The 24956-nt window shown below is 37.9% G+C and overlaps 1 protein-coding gene across 2 annotated transcripts in view; it reads right to left on the reverse strand.

The window, feature by feature from the left end:
- LOC118764868 overlaps positions 1–24956 on the reverse strand; it is a 407716-nt gene that overhangs the window by 379199 nt on the left and 3561 nt on the right. The window contains exon 2 of one of the 2 annotated variants that reach the window (XM_036506025.1): positions 19214–19377. In XM_036506025.1, coding sequence (XP_036361918.1) covers positions 19214–19348 — 135 coding nt within the window. In that variant the 5' untranslated portion in view covers positions 19349–19377. Of the gene's footprint in view, positions 1–19213; positions 19494–24956 lie in introns of those variants that run through there. The other variant, XM_036506024.1, reaches the window with a different exon arrangement.

The raw sequence follows: 24956 nt of genomic DNA on the forward strand, positions 1-24956 counted from the left end.
CAGCTTCAACACATTGACGTCCAGGTCACAAAATCAAAGTCTGAAGAGCGCAGTAGCCATTTCCTCTGATTTCTAGATAGAAGCAAATAGGAAGTAACACTTTCCGACCAAAGTCAAAACAAAAATTTTGTTAGTGTTATTTGATATTGTTTGTTAACTTGTCGAAAACAACAATATATTTACTGGTGGTTGAACTCTACACAGTTAATAGAGTAAATATATTTTGGATAGTGATTTGATGGGACTTAAATTTTTGACGTTAACTGCTTATTTAACCAATCTCCTTGAAAAAGTTAAAGCAATCAATACTATGAATATATATGTATTATATAAGAATTTAATATATGTCTGTGTGTGTGTGTGTATTTTATGAACTATACGTGCGTTTGTGTATGTATAGAAGGCAGCAGATTGGGAAAATCGTTAGAAAAATGCTTTGTGGTATTTAGTTACGTCCCTTTAAGTTCTAGATTTGATATTTCACTCGAATCGATAAAATAAAATAAAACCTCTAGTCAAGCAATTGATTACATTTATCCGCCTTGGTGGGTGTATGCATAAATAATGTGTGTGTGTGTGCGCGCGCATGTATCTGTTTATGTGTATGTGTACATATATATATATATATATTATATATATATATATATATATATATATTTATATACATGTATATACATATTTACTTATATATGTATATATGTATATATACATATATATATGTGTGTATGCATATATATATATATACATGTATATGTGTATGTATATATATACATACATAAATATATGTGTGCGTGTATGTATGTATTTATGTGTACGTATGTATATATATATATATATATATATATATAACATAAATATATTTACTTATATATGTATATATGTATATATACATATATATATATATGTGTGTATGCATATATATATACATATATATGTGTATGTATATATATATATACATACATACATACATAAATATATGTGTATGTATGTATGTATGTATGTATGTATGTTTGTTTGTATGTATGTATGTATGTATGTATGTATGTATGACTATAAGCACATAAAGAGGGAGAGAGTGGAGAAGAGATAGATAATATGTGGGAAGCGTATTTGTTTGTGTGTATATATATTCACATATATTGCCATTATGTTGGCCCTTCTCCAAAGTATCGTAGCACTTTTCTAGTCAGTCGTAAAGTAATTTGATTCTGAACATTGATAAGAAATAAGAGAATAATATTTCTATCTGAAAGCCACAGATGACGAAGTCGTAAACATACGGAGCGTATCACATCATTAGATTATAAGCAAGACAACATCATAACCATTTAACCCTCACTGACCCAGAACCATCTAAATTCTAAATTTAGCCTCTGGGTTTTTTTTGTCTTTTTATCTTGAAGTACGAAATACGAATAGTGAAACGTGGCAAAGACTCTCAAGAGAGCAGAAATATTTCTCCACCTTTTAGCACCATGAAAACCTGAGATAATGTACAGTATATTAGGATATACTCTGGTAACACTTGTCATTAAAAGTGAAGTGTAGGCTAATAGATCAATTCTTAATAAATGTTTCATAGACAAGGCGGTGAGATGCCAGAGTCGTTAACACGCCGAGAAAAATGCTTAGAAGTATTTTCTCCATCCTTACGTTGATTTCAAATTCCGCTGAGGTTGACTTTGTCTTTTCTTCTTTCAGGATCGATAAAATGAGTACCGGTTGAACACTAGGGTCGATGTAATCGATTTATCCTCTCCCTCAAAATTGCTGGCTTTGTGCCAATACCGTGAAACCAATGTATGTTTCATATTAAACTGATTATTTACAGGTCAGAAGCGACCCTAAGGATATTTCAAATCAGAGCGTCGGGTATTGGTACTAAATACTGAAAAGAGTCTAAACCAACGGTCTCCAGCTTCTGCTCCGCCATCCTCAGAATGCTCAATACATCATGTTCTATTCTAGACACAAGGCCCGAAATTTGAGGGAAGGGAGCAGTCGATTAGATCGACCCCAGTACGCAACTGGTGGTACTTAATTTATCAACCCCGAAAGAATGAAAGGCAAAGTCGACCTCGGCGGAATTTGAACTCAGAACGTAGCGGCAGACGAAATACCTATTTCTTTACTACCCACAAGGGGCTAAACACAGAAGGGACAAACAAAGACAGACAAACGGATTAAGTCGATTACATCGACCCAAGTGCGTAACTGTTACTTAATTTATTGATCCCGAAAGGATGAAAGGCAAAGTCGACCTCGGCAGAAGTTGAACTCAGATCGTAAAGACAGACGAAATACGTATTTCTTTACTACCCACAAGGGGCTAAACACAGAGAGGTCAAACAAGGACAGACAAACGGATTAAGTCGATTACATCGACCCAAGTGCGTAACTGGTACTTAATTTATTGATCACGAAAGGATGAAAGGCAAAGTCGACCTCGGCAGAAGTTGAACTCAGATCGTAAAGACAGACGAAATACCGCTAAGCATTTTGTCCGGTGTGCTAACGTTTCTGCCAGCTCGCCACCTTGAGTGCTCAACACATTGCAGCCGAAATGACAAATGTATTGTTTAATATTACAGTTTCCAACTCTTTATCAACTATTGATTTACCTTCGAGTAGAAATAGCAACCAGGTCTTATTCGAACCACAACCTAACTTCTTAAAAAAGTTAAATACGCATTTTTGTTCTATACTTTGAACGTGTTTGGTCGTAGGTCTCTTCGATCGGAGTTTACTTAAGATTATTAGAATTCAAGCCTTGTGCCTACAGTAGAAAGGGTTGTTATTATCATTATCATTATTATTATTATTATTGAGTGAGAGAGCAGTGCATGCCATCAAAGTGACACTGGGGTAAAATATACGAAGCCCAATATGCCCAACATGACTACCCGTCTGATAAAGGTACACCAGGCACATGCATCACAACCATATGTGCGCGACATGGTGATCTCATATCAAGATAAACAGCACATGACCTTGCAGGTGGGGCCCAGTTAGAATTTTCTTCAGATTGAGTAGCCCATCCCGCTCAAAAGGTCCCTGAATGAGGGTTGTTTAAGGATGTTGAAAGAACCACCCATGTTTCCAGAGATGAATTATTCAAACCCCAAAGAATCCCTCTCAACACATGGCTATGATGCTCCCCCACTACTTCTGCTCGTGATCAGAGATGCACATATCGTCAGCCACTAAGGGACATGCTCAACTGGTTAAGGTCAAACAACTGACAAGCAAATCTGTGGTATTGAGCAGAATATTTGCTGTAGCCCATCTTTTATACCAAAACAAAACAATGTACATGATAACACCTCCAATCAGTTAAGATCAGAAGCCATGAGAGCCACTGCTTGGTACTGTATCAGGGCATTTATTATTATTATTATTATTATTATTATTATTATTATTATTATTATTATTATTATTATTATATTATTATTATTATTATTGAGTGAGTGAGAGAGCAGTGCATGTAAAAACTGTGGCCAGCAAAACCTACTCTGCATTGAGCAACAATAGTACATGGGGGAATATGTCGCTAAATCTCGTCTTTCGCTATGTTGTCACCCCATGCGATGCTTTGAACCCTTGTGAAAAACTTAGTGTACATGCCATCAAGGAGATCTTAAAGATTTTTCATAGCCCAGATTTCGGTTCTGTAAAAAAAAACAGAAATGTTGTCTACACTAAACTTAATGAAGCAGCGTTGTTGACTATGAAATATTTGATCGCTAAATACTGCGAAGCTTGAAACATGCACTTCAAGGACTGTCCTTGCGTGTCTTTCTTATAATCAGTAACATAATGCCCAAGGTATTTAATGTCACTGACCTTCGTGAGTTGTGTGCTATCGTTGGAACAAATTCGCAGGCGGCTTTTATCCCTAATGATGATCATGTACTCCATCCTCTTTGGATTGAGAAACAGATCGACCATAGGCGTAGGAGTGGCTGTGTGGTGAGTAGATTGCTTACGAACCACATGGTTCCCGGTTCAGTTCCACTGTGTGGTACCTTGGGCAAGTGTCTTCTACTATAGCCTCGGACTAACCAAAGCCTTGTGAGTGGATTTGGTAGGCGGAAACTGAAAGAAGCCCGTCGTATATGTATATATATATATATATATATATATATATATATATATGTATGTATATGTGTATGTGCATATGTTTGGGTGTCTGTGTTTGTCCCCCAACATCACTTGACAACCGATGCTAGTGCGTTTACGTCCCCGTAACTTAGCGGTTCGACGAAAGAGACCGATAGAATAAGTACTAGGCTTGCAAGGAATAAGTTCTGGGGGCGATTTGCTCGACTAAAGGCGGTGCTCCAGCATGGCCACAGTCAAATGACTGAAACAAGTAAAAGAGTAAAAGAGTAACCGCTTTAGCATTCTGAAGAAATACTAACAAATCTCGAAGGCGTATATCTATGTAAAAGACACAAAAGAAATTCTTGGATGTTATATGCTTACCCTATGATGTTGAGCAGCCATCAGAAGTAGCCAGTTGAAACTATCATCGTTTGATCTGAGGCTGGATAGTGAAGAGATCTTTTGCTGCCTTCTCCACCGCAACCGAAGTATTTAAACTTAATATTCCAAGTTAAATCAGGACCCAATAATACTGGAGTAGTTGTTACGTTAAAGAGTTGTAACGGCTCATAATTCTTATTACAGCTTAACAGCAGCGTAGTAAATGCTCTCAGCACCCGAAAGCAAATAGCAAGGTATAATAAGCAGGAAGAAAATTCGCGTGCTATAACAGCTGCAACCGAAGGCACCTTCCTCATTCTCCTTAACTGCTACGCCTCTACAACTTAATGGATTTACCATGAACACAGAGCAAGTTAGTTGGTGGTTTGTAACCGTGCATCGTTCACTCTTTCATTAGTATTTTATAGTTACTCTGTAACTCAAGAAACTGTCTGCCTACTAAAATCAAACTTTATAAGAACTGACCCAGCTTCCATTTACTGAACGTATGTCCGATGACCCACCGTTTACCCAATAATATACTATAATTACCGATTGAAAAGCTGTGTCGTGTCTTTTCTTGCATAACTTTGTCATTTCGATTAACTTAACAACAATACTTTTATCTTGTCTATCTTCTATATTTACTAATTCTCCTTTACTAATATATACCTAAATCTACACGTTTATTAATGCATGAAGGATAATGTTCCGTTACTGTTAGATACCTGTTGATGCATGTGTATTTCTACGCTTGCTGACTAACAGCCAATGCAATCAAGAACCAAGTTGGATTTGCGGTTTTTCTTTTTTCTTCTATAAGATAGAGATAATGTTTGAAGTGATAGATTTTCCTTCTTTTTAGTAATTTATCATACAGAACTTCCAGACTGGTGAGTTGTTGCTGTTGTTTGGCCCCCAAGTGAGCACTAGCCGAGCAGACACAATATTTACCGTCCTGTCTGTTTATATATCAAAGATTATATTGTCCAAAACGTCCTTCTTTTAAAGATGGGTGTGTATATTTTTTAGAGATTTTGCAACAAGACACTCAAATGCTGGCTCGACTTGAGTTGTGGATTGATGCGAATGATAATATGCACAACTAAATATTTTCCTTATCATTCTAAATTATGAAATCGATAAAATACGAACAATCGTTTTGTAAGCCATGGTACATACACGTCTGCATTATGCAGTACTAACTTTTATGAAGATGCATGATGTTGAGGAAGATTGAGTTAGAATTTCTAACAATTTCAATTTATTAGCTATTTCCTGAACAAAGATATACTACGGTTCCGGATTTTATTTCTCAAAATTTGATTTCTTCATATGAAGAAAATCTTACTCCTTACAGAATAGTGTCGATTTGATGGGTTTTAACAAATTTAACACATTTCTTGATAAACATTATTTCTGACTAATATACTTAAAAGTAACTTTTCTTCAGAATGTAAATGAACTTAACAACTTACTCACATTAAAATAGTTTAGATTTACACTAAAATTTCACTTGTGTCTAATATCGATTAATACAGTCTGAACGAAGAAAAGTGTTTCTCCAACTGATAAAAATATTGCTTAAAGCTGTAAAAAGAAAAGAAACATAAAATATATTTTTCGGCAAATATTTCGCACTTAATATAACCCATTTGCACCTAAAACTTTTGTCACGTAAGACAAAATATCCACCAAAAAAAAACCTTAATCTGCGAGTCAGTTTTATTTCTATTCAAGGTTATATCGTATCAATTAAACAACAGGCATCCTGGAGAATTTTATAAATGAATCAACTCTTAATTTTCTCTTGTAAAACTGAGGCATACCGTTCGCTGAATGAAAAAAAATTAAAACGTTTATCTTGTGGTGAGAGTTTGAAAGCTCTTGGCATTCTGATGACGACATTTCATTTATAACAGCATCAACATTTAGACTGAAAATAACGATTCCAAATTTCTCCTTTGTAAGGTAATGATCATATGTCAAGTAAAATATAATACAAAAGGTGAAAGACATCTGATATAAATATGACAACAAATATACTAGTTTGCGTTTTCATACTCTTTTACTCTTTTACTTGTTTCAGTCATTTGACTGCGGCCATGCTGGAGCACCGCCTTTAGTCGAGCAAATAGACCCCAGGACTTATTTTTGTAAGCCTAGTACTTGTTCTATCGGTCGCTTTTGCCGAATCGCTAAGTTACGGGGATGTAAACACCAGCATCGGTTGTCAAGCGATGTTGGGGGACAAACACAGACACGCATACATATATATATATATATACATACATACATATATACGGCGGGCTTCTTTTCAGTTTTCCGTCTATCAAATCCACTCACAAGGCTTTGGTCGGTCCGAGGCTATAGTAGAAGACACTTGCCCAAGGTGCCACGCAGTGGGACTGAACCCGGAACCATGTGGTTGGTAAGCAAGCTACTTACCACACAGCCACGTTACGCCTATTGAAAATATCTTGCAATGTAAAAGCATGATGCTTTTAACTCTTTTCTCGTGACGTCAATATCATCCTAGAAATTAAGATGGCAATCTGGCTGAATTGTCTGCACGCCGGCAAAATGATTAACGCGATCCCGCCCGTCTTTATGATCGAAGTTCAAATTCCGCCGTGGTCGAGATTGCCGTTCATCCTTTCAGGAGTCAATAAAATAAGTACTGAGTTCGGTGGGTGGGGTCGATGTAATCGAGTTAGCCCCTTCATCGAAATTGCTGGCCTTGTGCCGAAATTAGTAACCAATATCAGTCTAGGAAATATGACGCCAGTGTATTTCCAACGAACTTTATTGGTGCAGCAGATGTTAAAACAGTTTATTTATTTACGTTTTTTTTTTTTACATGTTAGTCAACAGGAGAAGGACAGTTACCTGACCTTTTATTTTTCAGAGCCTCATAGACTGATAAGAAAATGAGACAAAATTAATGTCAAATCTTAGCCTCCGGTCTTGCAACAGAATGAACTCCTCTGGTGGTGCTAAACTAACGACACCCAAGAAATCAGACATAGACAAATACCACAAAGCAACTTGTTTGGTGCTCCAACAATTCCGTCAGTCCAGAGCCTTGGAATGCTACCATATTTTACCAACACTGAAAGGATGAAAGGCAAAGTTGACTTCGGTGGGATTTGAACTCAGAAAGCCAGCGCACCGATTCGACACATTTTTTTTTTTTTTTGCTACGCTCTTATGACTGCCACTTCGCCTAAAATTAAGAGGAAATGTCCTATCTTATAAGTTATTATTGTTTTTTAGTTTGTTTATTTTGTTTTGAAACTGTAAGCTAAATTTGCGTAAAGGTATATATAAATATATGTGCATAGGTACATATCTTAATATATCTGAGTCAGTAAGATTGTGTGTCATATGATTCAGTGTCCATTCCTCTCCAAACATCACATAAGCAAACATTTGAACTAAGAAGTTCAAACTAACAGAATATTCTCAATCTTCTACAAAGTAGTTATTTACATCAGCTTGAAATAGTCTGTTTAAGAATTAAATGTTTTCTCCATAGACACAGTGCAATAACGCCAGAAGCAGGATATGAATGGCGAACGTTTCGATAATGTGACTGGGGCCTTATTAACTTTGCTATCTGTAACTATTTGCATAAATAGATAATATAAATACGTCTTTTCATTTCCAATAGCTGTGAATATTTACACAAAACTATTTTGTTTACGATTATTAAATACTTGTTTGCGTTCAGTTTTGGTTTGCAATCACTGAAGGGAAATCGACTATAAAAACTTTCTTTTGAATTATAAACCTTTCTGGCCAAACTGAAAAATATTTTGGCATTTGCATAAATACAGAGTTTCCTTGTTCCCACGTAAAATTTGAACTTCGACATTAATTTCCTTGCCAGTAAAATAAACTCACTAAATATGTTAGAAGCTTCGCTGAATATTCCAAATGTTTCCTGATACAATTTCTATTATGCTTCAGGTATGATAAGTTTTCTGTAATATAATTTACAACGCATATCGCATACACACGCATGCGCACACACACTCATACACACACACACACACACACACATACACACACACATGCTCACGTTCACACACACTTTAATGCACACAAAGAAACACAATCACCGCTCACAAATATACATTTCATTGCTAACAAATATAAATAAATAAGCAAAACTCTTTTACGTATCTACAATTTTAACGAATATACACCTGCCCACACGTGCACATGTGTGTGTGTATATATATATATATACGGGCGTAGGAGAGTCTGTGTGGTAAGTAGCTTGCTTACCAACTTACCAACCACATGGTTCTGGGTTCAGTCCCACTGCGTGGCACCTTGGGCAAGTGTCTTCTACTGTAGCCTCGGGCCGACCAAAGCCTTGTGAGTGGATTTGGTAGAGGGAAACTGAAAGAAGCCCGTTGTATATATGTGTATATGCGTGTGTGTGTCTGTGTGTGTGTGTGTGTGTGTGTGTGTGTGTGTGTGTGTGTATGTTTGTCCCCCCAACATCGCTTGGCAACCGATGCTTAAAAAACTAGTTTTAGATTAATTCTTTCAAAATTCCTAATTTTGTTTTTCACACATTCACTTGTGTAGGTTCACAAGTGAACTCTCTGAGAGAATAGTTTCCAATGATCAGAAAAATGTTAAACTGTGTAAAATGTTAGAGAAAGAAACCTTGTTGTTTCTTACAATAAATACATTTAAAGCAAAATCTTTTCATGGGCCCTTTAAATACTGCTGCGTATCCCCAATTTACTATTTTGTTTACGTGGACCTCAAAACCTCAGCTAATACGAGGGAGGTCACATGGACGTTGGTTGGGAACCACCGCACTAGAATCCACTGTCATGTAAAATTATATCTTCTGAGGCCTTCTGCTATCAACCACTGTTTATTCTCTACAGAGCGCTAAAATGATGAAATACTGCATATCTGAATTTAACCAGTTTGATTTCTGGAAAGTCATAAACATCGAAAAGAAATGACAAATGCCAAAGAAAAATATTTAAAATCGGAATAATTTTCCTTGCATCCTAATTTAAAATTTGAAGGATTCCTTTGGCTATAGAAGATGAAGAAACATGAATAGAATGCCAACGAAGTTTGTTTCTTTCTTTCTAAAACTATGTACTACTCTATCTTTTCATTTTCCTTTTTCTCTTTTGTTCTTTTTCAGCTTTGTTTAGAAGGGAGACAATTACTAGATATAGTACTTGTTATGGTTTTCTGCTCTGTTCAAAACTTGACACAAAATTATGCCTGCAGCTTAGTTCTTTTTGCACATGACATGACTATTTTAAACCAACTGAATATATTTTCATTTCACCAAAAATCAGACACTGAAATTAGCTCATGATAGATTTTCTGCTTCCTCACCACATAACTGTGCTTAACATCAGTTTTTAGCCAAACGTAAGTAGCACTTTCGTAGTAGAGAAGTTACGTCCCATTTGAGCCAATATTTTCTCATTTAAAGTGCCAATTTTCATTCGATAGAGTTTTTTCATTGCTGTTACCAAATCAGTGAAGACATTTCTATACGGTCACGTAAACGCACACACACACACACCACACACACACACACACACACACACACACATACACACACACGTGCACACACACACACACGTGTGGGGGTGGTGAATTCAGGTGGTATGAAAAGATCTTTCAAATTTTCCCTTGATATCAGCCATTATGTAATCTTCATGAGCTTCCTAAAGATAAATTTTATTTATCAAATGGGTTCGCTGATCCGTCATTTCTTTTATGTGAAATAGAGAGAAGAAAGAGAAGTAGGAATTGATTGTTTGTTGTTTTTTTTAATGTTATGCTTACTCAATTACATTTAAATGTGTTCAGTATTTCCTAGTTCTTCTATATCTATGTATCTATAAGCAAACTGTTTCTGTATACTTATGCTTCATCAGTATAAAGTATAGATGAATCAGTTCACTATGCAATTTGTAAATGGCATTTTCTTTCTATGTGTCATATAAAAATTGACTCCATAATATAGAAAATAGTTCAAATGTATTCTTATCCGTGACACTTTTTTTTATTTCTCATGAAACTCTATGTCTACGCTATTGTGTAAACAAAAAGAATAATTTGTTGATAGTAGATCTCTGATGAAGTTACTGGGTAACATTTGCATGTGACTGAATTTAGAACTCATTGGAATAAAAGATGTGCGCAGCTGAAAAAAGAAATTTAATCAAGAAGAGGATGTGACTATGTGCAACAAAGACAATGTTTGTGGATACAAAGAAACAGCAAAAGTTCACTGGGAAAAAATATTCATTTTGTTCAGTGTGAGATGTCAAATTATGACAGAGATCATTACAAGGAAAAGAGAGAAAGAGAGAGAAAATATTCCTGGGTTAATCTGACCGCGCCTTTAAGAATTGGATTATGTTACATGTAAACATGTAGATTTGTGAGTATGAATTGAGGTAAGATTGTAAAAGATTGCGAGAGATTAAATTCCGTTAGCCCCTGGGCATATTTTCAACTGCGGAGACGGAATTAATGAGAATTAAATTGCCTTGCTCAGAGACACAACACGCCGCCCAACCCGATAATCGAACCTTCGATCTAACGAACGTGTGCCCAACACAGTTGTTAAATCATACACACAGAAACATACTTATATGTGTTTGCATACTGTAATCCCTCGCCATATCGCGGCTCACCTATCGCGGTTTACTTATCACGGTTCATCTATCGCGGTTTATTCTTTAAGCTTACATCGATTCCTCCGTGGTGTAGTTTTGCATTCATAATAAAATAAGTATATACAAATTAAGATATAATTTTTAAAAAGTATACAGTACAATACTGTTTCTACTTCGCGGATTTTCACCTATCGCGGGGCGGGGGTTTGGAATCTAGCACCCGCGACAGTCGAGGGATTACTGTATATATACATATATAACTACATAGACGCAGACATGGCTGTGTGAGAAGTTTACTTCCCAACTGCCTGGTCTTGGGTTCAGTCCCCACTGCGTGGCACCTATTTTAGCGTCGGAGCAAATAAAGTTTTCTGCGTAGATTTGGTAGACAGAAATGAAAGAAGCCCATTGTGTCTTTGTGCCCGTATTTGTCTCCACCCATAACCGCTTGACTACCGGTGTTTGTATGTTTACGTTCCCGTAAACCGATAAAATAAGTACCAGACTTTGAAAAAAATAAGTACTGGGATCAATTCATTCTATCAAAAAATTCTTCATTTCTGTTAAAATGTCTTATTGACGAGTTTCATTTCTTCACTTCCCTCAAAAGAAGATTACATTGTTTTACGCCATTTATTCCTTTGGAATAATATCAGTGATATCTTCGAAACATGTGTCGGAAGTCAAAGTATTTGAATTATACTTGCGTTAAACTCCATTTATTCATATATATATATATATACATATATACAAATATGTACATACTTTATACAGACACAGACACACACACACACACACACACACATATATATATATATGACTTGTTGTGGCGTCCTGTACTTACGTATATTTATTTATATATGCATTTATATATACATGTAGATGTAGGTACGTACATATATGTTTGTATGTATGCATATATTTTTAATTATCACATTATTGTCTGACAGCGCCCCGCGTCAGGTTCGTTTCGATTTGTCGGCTCGTTCCATTTCTTGTCTCCATTCAATTTATATATATATATATACATATATATATATATATATGTGTGTGTGTGTGTGTGTGTGTGTGTGTGTGTGTGTATGTGTGTGTGTGCGTGTGTGTGTGTGTATGTATGTATGTATTAGACAGAATGAGATAGGCGTAGGAGTGGCTGTGTAATAAGAAGCTTGCTTCCCAACCACGTGGTTCTGAGTTCAGTCCCACTGCGTGGCGCCTTGTGTAAGTGTTTTTTACTATATAGACTCGTGCCGACCAAAGCCTTGTGAGTGGATTTGGTAGACGGAAACTGAAAGAAGCCTATCGTGCATATATACATATATATGTGTATATATATATATATATATATATATATATATATATATATAAAACATTATTGGTGAATTGAAGAAATGGAGCTGAACGCAGATTGAACAGAAATCGTTTATTTCATTCTACACGTGTTTCGAAAGGCACAAATTACCAAAATCCGATTGAATAATGGACCATATTGTGTCTTTCTCTTCAGGAAGAAAAAAGGAAATCCGTTAGAGAAACAAAAACAGAACAGAGGCGGAGCAAAAACCAAATCGAACTATGCTCCTAAGAGCCCATGGCGAAACTGTTTATCAGTGTATGCTGAGAACCGGTGGCTGAAGAATTCTACAGGTCAGGCATCGGTCAATCATGTGGGTGAGGGTGTATATATGTTCTTAGTGACCGAGAATAAAGTTCTGACTATTTAAGGATATTGGATGTTTTATAAGGGGCGAGAAAAAATCTACTTAGAGACGTGTGTGTGTGTATACTGTTCTATATATGTGTGTGTTGGCGTAGGGGTAGAAAACACTTTTTGTGTACGTGTGTGCGTTTGATCGTTCGGCTGTCAGTGGCTACTGCCGTGATAACCGTTGGGTGGCAGAAAGAAAAAAAATATATATATATTATGTTTTATGTGTGTGTGTGTTCATCTAAGCCTGCCTTGTCAAGGAAACCCCCCGCTGTGAAAAAACCAAGCCCCGTTTGTCTTACAGGAGTAATTCCCCTTGCAGTGGATAATCGTAGATATCTTAAAGGCTATTTCAGAATTTGTTACCAGGGCTATGGGTGCCGGTATTATTTATAAACGCTATTTAAAAGCAGATAAGTGTGTAACGCCGCCAATGGGGGCATCGAAAAGCCGACTGTAAGAGCCCGTTTACCATCCGGCCTCTGGCAAAACAAAATATGGAAGAGTTCGGAGACACAAAGGTTACCTGTCTTCTGCCCCTATCAAATGGGAGGGCCACCGACAAATTGACCATTCCAGCCTGTAGCTTAAGTTCGTATCTTCAGTCGCCATATTAGCTTACTGAGTCCCGTGGTCTGGCGCTTGTTCACGTCCCGAAAAGTTGCGTAATGATTGGAGACACGCAAAGACAATCTTGAGATGATGCCCCTACATAAGTGAAGACATCTGAGTCCGGGGGGTTTCTTGACAAGGCAGGCTTAGATGAACACACACACATAAACATAATATATTATATATTTTTTTCTTTCTGCCACCCAACGGTTATCACGGCAGTAGCCACTGACAGCCGAACGATCAAACGCACACACGTACACAAAAAGTGTTTTCTACCCCTACGCCAACACACACATATAGAAAACAGTATACACACACACACACGTCTCTAAGTAGATTTTTTCCGCCCCTTATAAACATCCATATTCCTTAAATAGTCAGAACTTTATTCTCGGTCACTAAGAACATATATACACCCTCACCACATGATTGACCGATGCCTGACCTGTAGAATTCTTCAGCCACCGGTTCTCAGCATACACTGATAAACAGTTTCGCCATGGGCTCTTAGGAGCATAGTTCGATTTGGTTTTTGCTCCGCCTCTGTTCTGTTTTTGTTTCTCTAACGGATTTCCTTTTTTCTTCCTGAAGAGAAAGACACAATATGGTCCCATTATTCAATCGGATTTTGGTAATTTGTGCCTTTCGAAACACGTGTAGAATGAAATAAAACGATTTCTGTTCAACTGCGTTCAGCTCCATTTCTTCAATTCACCAATAATGTTTTTAATTTCAATTATCCGCACCAACGCACGGTTGCAACGCCAGATGGTTGTACCTCCAACCGTGCTGTTTACTGCTGTGATTTTTGCTACTAAGGTATCGGTTAACTTTTGATTAATCTACAACAAGATTATTCATCTTTCTATTTCACATTATATATATATATATATAGGGTATGGGGGCGCAAACATACCACCATCGGTTGTCATTGCTTGACACCGATGGTGGTGTGTTTGTGTCCCCATAACCTAGCGGTGCGACAAAAGAGACCGATGGAATAAGTACTAGGCTTACAAAGAATAAGTCTCGGGATTGAATCGTTCGACTAAAGGCGACGCTCTATCATGGCCGCAGTCAAATGACTTGAGACAAGTGAAATAATACACAGTTATATGTGCGTGTACATATTTATACGTTGGCACGTATGTATGCGTATCACTAAATAGATCATTGAACCGAACATCAAAGTGACGGTATGACACTTCTCTGAATTTTGCCAATTTTTCTACGTTATTTTTTTTTTCCTATTCTCTTTTGTTTACTGTTTTTGGTGCTTCTTTCTTTTATTGCATTCTTTTTTATTTTATGTATTTATACATTCAATAATGCAGATTAGCGTCAGAACATCTATCAAACAAATATTATGGTAAGAGTCATATATAATTGATATCCAAGAATGGTTTTACGTTATCTTTCTATTGTAGTATTGTTTTTATGTGGCCTTTTATTCTGCTTCTTTTTTATTTTTCGTTTTCGTTCTTCATTAATATTGCATTGGACGCCCACAGCAAGTCTCTCTAAAGATATGAGTAATTACTCATAAAACACGTTACCAATATGAATTCTGAATACTGAGACTAATTAATTTTTTTTCTTTTTCTGTTTTTTTTTTTTATATATTTTTTTTTTACTTTCCTAGTTGAACTTTGACATTAGTTTAGAACAAAGTATTGTTTGGTGAAAGCAATTAACAGGAAAGAAAATAAACGAAAACTATTAAGTATTAAGTAATAAAAACCGGAGCCGGAGCCGGACAAACAAATCTAATTACAAAATCATAAGTTAGGATTATGTGATTTCAGTAAGGATGAAGAAATAAATAATTAAATTACATAGATTAATTTACAGTGATGTCATATGATACAATGATGTCATAAGAATTTATTACACGTTTTGATATTTCTAAACAAAAATGATATTTGACATAACAAAGAAAACACTTTAAACATTTATGTAAAAATGGGACATTAAAAAGAAAGAAAGAAAGAAAGAAAGAAAGAAAGAAAGAAAGAAAGAAAGAAAGAAAGAAAGAAAGAAAGAAAGAAAGAAAGAATAGTTATTAAATAAAATACTTTTAGAAAATGTATACGTCCCTTTCTGAAGAAGAGCGTAGGCTCGAAACTTAAAAGACTTTTTCTATTCCTGAGCGTTATACTAATACATCTGTTTGTTTTCTACACCTGTCTGCGTCTTTTTTTGTTGTTTTTTTCGTGAACTCTCCCCTATACTGAAAGACATTTAGGGTTGTCCACTGACACAGTGGGTGAGGACCCACTGGTTGGGTTGGATTCGAGCCCTCCGAGTCCCTCCCTGTGTGCACTGGTTATACTAGAACTTGATACACTTAAAGGTGCATGTCAGTATCCTCAACTTAAGATAAAACAAGAAACAACCCACATCCAGATGTTGAGGATACGTCTGCTTTAGTTGTAGATATGAATAAATTGTTTTTACTAAGAGTCTGTCATTTGAATGTCTCTTGTTTTGCTGCTCAGTTTAGTTTTTAGTAATCAGAGTATCAAAGCAATATTCACTGTACCATATCTCTGCTATTCTGTTTATGAACTTTTCAGAAATTCGGGAATTTCATGTAGTCTTCATCGTGGTCACTGTCTTATTGAGGACTTATACGGTCTTTACCGTTGTTTTCTACTTCAGTTCGAACTACCTAAGTTAATTAGAGGAAAAAATCTCATGAAAAGCCCAGATTACTCTGCCCTGTCCAAAACATCAAAACTGGCCTTGTCCAGTTTCATTCTTCCGATTTTCAAAAGCATGATCAGGGCAAGCCATTCAGTTTTGCCAGTGTTATCACATTTTGTTAAACACACCAGAAGGCAGCACCATCCGCTCTATTCACACCCTTCTTTTCTAGAAGTACTTGAAGAGGTTGATTAGAACATGACCAGACAGAAAAAAGCTTGTCTTCGAACCTTTCAGACTCCACCACAGGACCTCTTTCTCCACAGCTGCCTGACTACGAAAGACTAGCCACTCTCCCCTACCAAAGTAAAGTGGTGCGTCGATTTCTGCTTTAGACTTAACTGATAAACGGAATCGGCTGTTGGTATTTTCATGTCTTTTGAGGAGGTCTCAAATAAGTAATGCACCCTTGTAGAACCTCTTCTAGCGCTAATGGGGATTTGATCCAATTCTGGAACTGGGAGCCATAGTGGGCTGAGAACTGGGGTTTGCTGTTACTGTTACAGAGCATCTGTTGCTCACCGTCATATTTCTTTATTTGTATCTTTCCCGGTTCTTCAGGATAAAAAAAACTCCAAAGTGTTACTTGTTTTTGCAAGAGCTGCATTTTGACATTGTTCCCTGCAAAATGAGTCTCAAGCATTTCGCTTAGCATTTACGAAGAGGAGCATCTCCGGTATGACTCTTTGGTTTTAAAGGATTCATAAGAAATCTTGACTCTTCTTAATCACTTATTGCCCCACGACAGTCCTTCACTAACTACTTGACTACATTGTAACAGAGTGGTGACAGCGAGCAAGGGTCAGCCTTCACGTTTACCGTTATATTTCTCTCCCTTAATACCGGGCTACAGACGAATAGCTCAGCGTGTGCCTTTGGGAAACATTCTCTGCTCTTTTTGGGGACTCGAAAATGTTCTTGTGAGAGTATCTGAAATCTCCTTTTTTCTTTTTTTTTCCAGTAAGTAGATAAAAACAATTCTTTCTTTGCTCGTCTCATTCCTGTATAAAGACGTCGGTCAGGAAGATGCCGATTTTCGTAACATGTCTTCTTTTCTTTGATTCTTGGTCCGGGAAATGATTCATATTCAAATATTCCATGTCGTTTGTTAACTAGCAAACGTGAAACTGGTTTGTGAAGTAAAGCAAATGTTTTGCTCAACAAATGGTGTATGTATGTGTCACTGTTGTTGTTGTTGTTGTTGCCTTCTTCTTCTTCCAATCTGGACTCATGCCATTAGCCACAAAGAATAATCTCCAATTCGAGCCTATTCTAACCTACTAAGAATGCGTGTGGCAACTTGAATATCCGCCCACCACGAGCGATAGACTGGCGTTTGCACGGGCGCGAAAGCTACGTTGTTATCCTCATTCTGTAAACAGTGGCGTTTAACGGATGGAGAGCTGAACCATCCTGGGGTACAGAGGATTCGCAATCTAGACTAGGTTCTGATAGTTTACCACACCATAGTGGGTTACACCATGGTTCCTCTGCTTTGTGGCAGAAGTAGGAAGAAAGAGTGAGAGAAAGTTGTGGTGAAAGACTACAGCGGGGTTCAACCCCACCCCCGCCGGAGTCTCGTAGAGCTTAGGTGATTTTGCTCAATAAACACTCAGAATGATCGGTCTGGGAATCGAAACCGCGCTCTTACAACCGCGAGTCCGCTGCCTTAACCACTGGGCCATTGCGCCTCCCCTTGTTGTTACTGTCGTCGTTGTCGTCGTCATTTTGCTACTGCTGTTGCTGTTGTTGTTGTTGTTGTTTTTGATGATGATGATGATGATGATGATGATGATGATGATTGTTGTTGTTGTTGTTGTTGTTGATAACTTTTCCACTTGAGATGTTCAAACTGACATTTTTGACTTTTTTAAAATACTATTTTAGTTCCTTTTTTTGTTCATGTTAAACTTTGATATCTTGCCGTGCAATTTAAATTACTATTCTGTTTGTGAACTGTGTTATTTTGTGCACTGTCAATTTTCATTTTAGTGCAACGTGGCTCGGAATTATCGCAACCATGTTCCTGTGGATGAACGACATGAAGAAGACATTTAATTTATCTAAAGTAGAAACATGAATAATTGTTTCGGATTAAAGTAATTTTGAGACGTGATAATTAGTTGATACCAGAAATCCAGGTACTTGACTGGTATTTATTTCATCAACCACGGAGGGATGGAAAAACAAATTTGACCTTGGTAGGGTTTGAACTCAGGAAGTAAAGAATGGGAACAAATACCGTAAAGCATTATTTGGGGCCGACCCTCTATCGATTCTGCCAATAAAAGTCGAGCTTAATATTAATAGTTCAACGAGGAATTATTTCAGATCTAATGTTCTGCATAACTCTCTCGGGGTTCATTGAATGGAATGTTTTGAACTAAAAGATGTGCGTGTATGTATAAAAATAATAAATAAATAAATAAATATACACAAAAATAGACAGACAGACGGATAGATAGATAGATAGATAGATAGATAGATAGATAGATAGATAGATAGATAGATAGATAGATAGATAACTTTCTTTATTGGCCACACAGAGCTGGACACAGAGGGGACAAATACAAATGTAGAGCTTTTCTTTTCGAAGATGGAAAAGGTAAAAGAAAAAAAGGGAACAAATGTAAAATTTTAATCAAAAGAGATCGGAAAAAAATCACAGAAAGAAATTTTTTTTTTAAGTAACAAACAAGATTAGGTTCATCCGTGGAAAGAAAAGCCTACAGAAAAGACCACGGTAACCTCAGGCAGGGAGGAAATAAACACATGAGAGTAAAGTGCTCTCTCTCTCTCTCTCTATCTCTATCTTTTACGATTTACAGGATCATGCTCAAAGTGGTTTCGTCACTCGCACGCACCATCTTTGCTACATTCCCCCACATAGATAGATAGATAGATAGATAGATAGATAGATAGATAGATAGATAGATAGATAGATAGATAGATAGATAGATAGATAGATAGATAGATAGATAGATAGATTTAGATATTTAATATGTATTAAACTTACTTTGATATCCTCCATCATGGAATTAGTAAGCAGATCCTGGCAGACCATCTCTTTGCATAAATCGTTTGTCCATATTATATTTTGAGCCAAGAATCCTATGTACTTTCTTAAGATGTCTTTCTGTGAATTATTCATTGTCGCTTTTACTATGCTGAATCGATGTTCTACAAAACACAGGCAATGGTGTATATGTATTTCAGTTACGTCTTGATATGTGTCAGTACATGAAATTACAGGCAAATATTAATGCGTCTGTTCGACGCTATCGATGTACGTACACGTACGTGAGGCATATGTATATCTATATGCGTATATGTGTGCACGGTGTGAACATATATGTCTATGTGTGTATATTCGTGTCTACGATCGTGCCTATTTGAATATGAATAAATTATTAACGCAGAAGTTAACTGATAAATAAAACAGTGAAGCAGTTGGTTGAGGCGTAGGAAGCAATATTCCGGTAATTGTGACGGTAGAAATTACGCTTATTAAAAATTAAATCGACGCAAATGTCAGTCTTCTGATCAATCAAACGATCAATCGGTAGTTTAGATAATTTGATTGATTGATAGATAGATAGATAGATAGATAGATAGATAGATAGATAGATAGATAGATAGATAGATAGATAGATAGATAGATAGATAGATAGATAGATAGATAGATAGATAGATAGACAGACAGAGCGTGTGTGTGTATTCAGAAAAATTATATTACATACATATATATAGTATTACATATATAAATATATATATATTATATATATATATATGTATGATGTATGTATGTATGTGTATGTATGTATGTATGTATGTATGTATGTATGTATGTGTATATATGTATATATATATATATATATATTATTATATATATATAGAGAGAGGAGAGAGAGAGAGAGAGAGAGAGGGATGGAGATATATTATAAAGATATATATATGTGTATATATGTAAATATATATATGTAAATATATATATGTAGATATATATATATATAATATATATATATTATATATACACGTATGTATGTAGGAGTAGATGTACGGAAAGAAATTTGTTTTCCAACCACATGGCTCCGGGCGCCTTCGGCAAGTGTCTTCTTCTATAAACTCGGGCCGACCAAAACCTTGTCAAAGGTTTTGAAAAAATCCCGTCATATATGTGTGTATATGTGTGTGTGCGTACGCACAAGTGTGTGTGTATGCGCGTGTGTACGTGCATGCGTGTGTGTGTGTTTTTGTGCGAGCGAGCGCGTGCGTGTTTTTCTATCTCTGTTTGTTCCACTACACCGCTTCACAACCGGTGTTGGTGTGCTTATGTCCCAATAACATAGCAATTCGGCATAAAAAACTGATAGAATAATTAAGAATAATTAGTACAGGGGTCGATTCATGACCTCAGTACTTATCTTACGGGCCGCGATCTAATGACTGAAACAAGTAACTGATAAAAGATATATATTTATATTTAAAATAATAAGGGTGAAAAATTGAATATTAATTTGATTAATATCAATTTAAAACCAGTGGTCTAGCATATAGAAAAATCTGAAGATTCAGAAAAATTATATTACATACACATATATATATATCTTTCTCTCTTTTATATATGTTTTATTTTGATTAATATATATATATATATATATATATATATATATATATAGTATTACATATATAAATACTATTACATATTACTATATATGTAGTATATATAAGTATATATATGTAATATTATAATTACATATATGTAATACTATTACTGAGCCTCAGTTTTTTTTATACGCTTGACCAATGGTGTTAAAATTGATGTTATCAAATTAATATCCAATTTTTAACCCTCATTTTAATTTTAATTTTATATATAATTATATATATTATATATAATATATATATTATATATATATATATATAAGGTTAATCCAAACGGGGAAAACAGAAAAAAACAACAACACGTGGAACAATTACAGTATTATTATTATTAGGCGCTCAGGAAAATGGAAGGAGGGTATGACGTTTCGAGCGGAGCTCTTCGTCGGAAACATACGAGAAGGAAGAAAGAAGAAAGAAAGATCCCGATGTGGGCGAAAGAGGGAAAAAAAAAAAAAAAAACGCGACTGGTGTTTACGAAGTACACATGCTGAAGGCCGGAAGTTTTGGATAACAAGGGCAAAGTAGGTTTTTAAAGCCAAAAGAGTGGAGACTGGAAGGTTGGTAACAAAAATGATGTGTCTGCATGTGTGAGTGTGAGTGTGTGCGTGTGCGTGTGTGTATGTGTGTGTGAGGCGAGATAAAAAAGCAAAAAATATATGTATATGTTAGTGCGTGCGTCTGTATGTAAGTGTGTGTGGTAGGGCGAACAGTGGTTGACATAGCAAGTCTCAAGTGAGTGGTCAGTGGTAAAAAAAAAGGGAGGAAGGAGGGAAGAAGGGAAGGAGGGAAAGGGTGAGGGCGTATGTAACGTGCCAGTGTGTGTGTTGAGTGGTAGTGTGTGTGTGTCCAGTGTGCGTAGTTGTATGTATGGCAAGTAAATTTGACGTGTGTGTAAGTGTAATGTATATGTATATGCAAATGTGTGTGTGAGTGGGTGTGTGTATGTGTGTGCGTGTGTGTATGCAAATGTGTGTGTGTGAGCGGGTGTGTGTATGTGTGTGCGTGTGTGTACAAAAAGGGGGGGTATTAAGGAAAAACAACTGCAGCTGAGGGAAAGATGGAAGAGTGGTCCCGCGGCGACAGGCGTGGGAGAACCCAAAGACACGCGCCCGCCCCAGATACGAACAGGAGATCTAGTCGGTGCCCACGAGCGAGGTGCATGCATGTGTGTATGCGTGCGCGAACGCGCACAAGCGTGTATGTGCGCGCGCCTGCGAGTGTGTGTGTAAGTATGTGTGTGTGTGGATGTGTGAGTGTGTCTGTGTGTATGTCTGGGTGTCAGTGTGTCCGATGAATGTATGTAAGTATGTGTGTGTATATGTGTGTGTATAGATGTATGTCCGTGTGTGTGTGTGTGTGTGTATGAGTGTGTATGTATGTGCGTGTGTGTGTGTGGAAGTGTGTGTATGTGCATGTATGTGCGCGTACATGCAGGTGTGTGAGTGAGTGTGTGTGTGTGTATTTATGTGTGAGTGTGTATGTCTGTGTGTGTAGGATGCATGTATGTGTATGGGTGTATGTATGTGTGTGTATGTATGTATGTATGTGTACGTGCGTGTGTGTGTGTGTGTGTATGCATGTGTGCATGTATGCGTACTGCGCGTGCGCATGCATGCATGTGTGTGTGTGTGTGTGCATGTGTGTAGGTATATATGTATGTGCGTATATGTGTGTGTATGTGCGTACATGTGTCTGTGTGTATGCATGTGTGTGTATGTAGGTGTGTAGGCGTGTGTGTATAGGTGTATGTATGTATGTATGTAAGGGTGTGTCCGTGTATGTTTGTGTGTATGTGTATGCATGTGTTTGCAGGTGTGTGTGTTCGTATGTAATATACGTATGTATGCGTGTGTGTGCGTGTGTATGCGTGTGTGTGTGTATGTAGGTGCGTATGTATGTGTGTGGGAGTGTAGGTGTGTGTGTGCGTGTATGTGTGCGTGTATATGTTGGTGTGTGTGTATGTGAGTGTGATTGTATGGGTGTTTGTCATGCATGTGTGTGTGCGTTCAGGCGAGTGTGTGTGTAAGTATGTGTGTATGTATGGTGAGGGTGTATGTGTGTATGGTCTGTGATGTATGTGCGTTATAGGAGTATGTAAGTATGTGTATGTGGTGTGGGTGTATGTAGTATGTATGTGTGTGTGCATGTGTGTAAGTATATGGGGTTGCGTATGATGTGTATGTGTATGTGTGTGTGTTTATGTATGTGTGTATGTAGTGTGTAGGCGTGTGTGTGTGGTATAGGCGTATTATATGGGTGTGTGTCTGTGTGTGTTTGCGTGTGTGTGTAGGTATGTGTGTATGTATGAGTAAAGGTATGGCTGTGTCGGTGTGTGTGTGTATGAATGTAAGTGTGTGTGTGTACAAGTGTAATGTATGTATGTAGGTGTGTGTGTGTGTGTGTGCGTGTGCGTGTGTATGTGTGGTGTGTGTATGCGTGTGAGTGTGAGTGTATGGGTGTATGTCTGTGTGTGGTATGTCTGAAGTAGGTATGTGTGTGTATGTATGTTGTGTGTGTGTGTGCGGGTATGTGTGTGTGTATGTGTGTGTGTATGTGTGTGTGTGTATGTGGTGTGTGAGTAGGTGTGCGTGTATGTATGTGTGGTAGGGATGCATGCGTGTGTGTGGGTATGTATGTATACATACGCACGCACACACCCGAAGCACGCCCACCACCCGAAGCACGCTCACACACACAACACACAAAACAATACACGCAAGCCCATGGGGCCGACCAGCCCCCAGCACGCGCCAAGGCGTACGCGCGCGGGGGCCCCGAACAACCCGCTCCACGGGAACCGAGGATCCATCAACCAAAACCAGAAAGGGGGGCTGCCTGGGTGCAAATAGGTGTATGGTGTGTGCATTCGTGTAAATGTGTGCATATGGGGTATTATGTATGTATGTATGTGTGTGTGCGTACATGTATGTGTGCATGTGTGTGTGTGTTGTATGTATAGGTGTGTGAAGTATGTATGTGCGATGTGTGTGTGTGTGTGTTGTAGTGCGTATGTATGTGTGTATGTATGTGTGTATGTCTGTGTGTGTGTGTGTGTAAGTATGATGTGTGTTGGTATGGTAGGTATGTGGGTATGTATGTGCATGTTGGTTTGTATGTTAGTGTGTGCTTGTATGTCTATAAGTATGTGTGATTAAATGTGTGAATGTATGTACGTAGATGTGTATCCGTATGTGTGTGTGTGAACAGGCGTGTGGGATGTAGGTAGGTGTGTGTGTGTGGGGGGGGTGTTTATCCGGAAAAAAAACCTAGGAGGAGGGGGGCTGTGTAAGTCCGTGTGGGGTAGTGGTTTGTAGGGTGAAGATGTAGCGTTGCTCCAAGTGGAGCCTAGAAAGTGGACGACCATTGTGGGGGGCGAGACACACCACTGAGATGTCATCTAGGGAATGGCTGGCCGAGCGGAAGTGGCGTGCGTCGGGAGAGAAAGAGAAAAAGTGTAGGCGAACGTCCCTCAAATGTTCTGTAAATCGGTCGAACAACCGGCGTCCCGTCTGTCCCACATACAGCATCCCGCATAGGTTGCATTTAATGCAGTAAATGAGGCCAGACGAGGTGCACATAAAAGAGTGCCTAATACGTACAGTTCGCCGGTTGGAGCCGGTGACAGCAGTGGTGTTGGTGATGAAGGGGCAAGTGTTGCAGCGGGATCTAGAGCAAGGGAATGATCCGTGTGGGGCTGAGGGGGAAGGAGAGAGGGTGCTGTGGACCAGGAGGTCACGTAGATTCCGGGCTCGTTTGAAGGAGGACAGGGGTGGGTTAGGGAAAATGGGGCGGGTTGTGGGATCAAGCTGGAGGCGACGGAAGGCACGTAGTATCTTGCGACGAAGGGGTAGGGTAGAGGGGTGGAAAAGGAGGGGGAAGGGGTGCGGTGGGGGGTGGGGGGGGTTTAAGGAGACAGGGCGGTGGTGCGGTCGATGCGACGGGCGCGGGTGAGGGCATTAGAGATGAGTATGGGTGGGTAACCTCGGAGTCTGAACAGGCGGGCCAGGTATGAGATTGGGTCTCGAAATCCTGGTCGCGGCTGCACAAACGTCGGAGGCGGAGGAACTGGGAGTAGGGGATGGCTCGTTTGGTGT

Source organism: Octopus sinensis, linkage group LG9 (assembly GCF_006345805.1).
Source record: "Octopus sinensis linkage group LG9, ASM634580v1, whole genome shotgun sequence".
Taxonomy (NCBI): domain Eukaryota; kingdom Metazoa; phylum Mollusca; class Cephalopoda; order Octopoda; family Octopodidae; genus Octopus; species Octopus sinensis.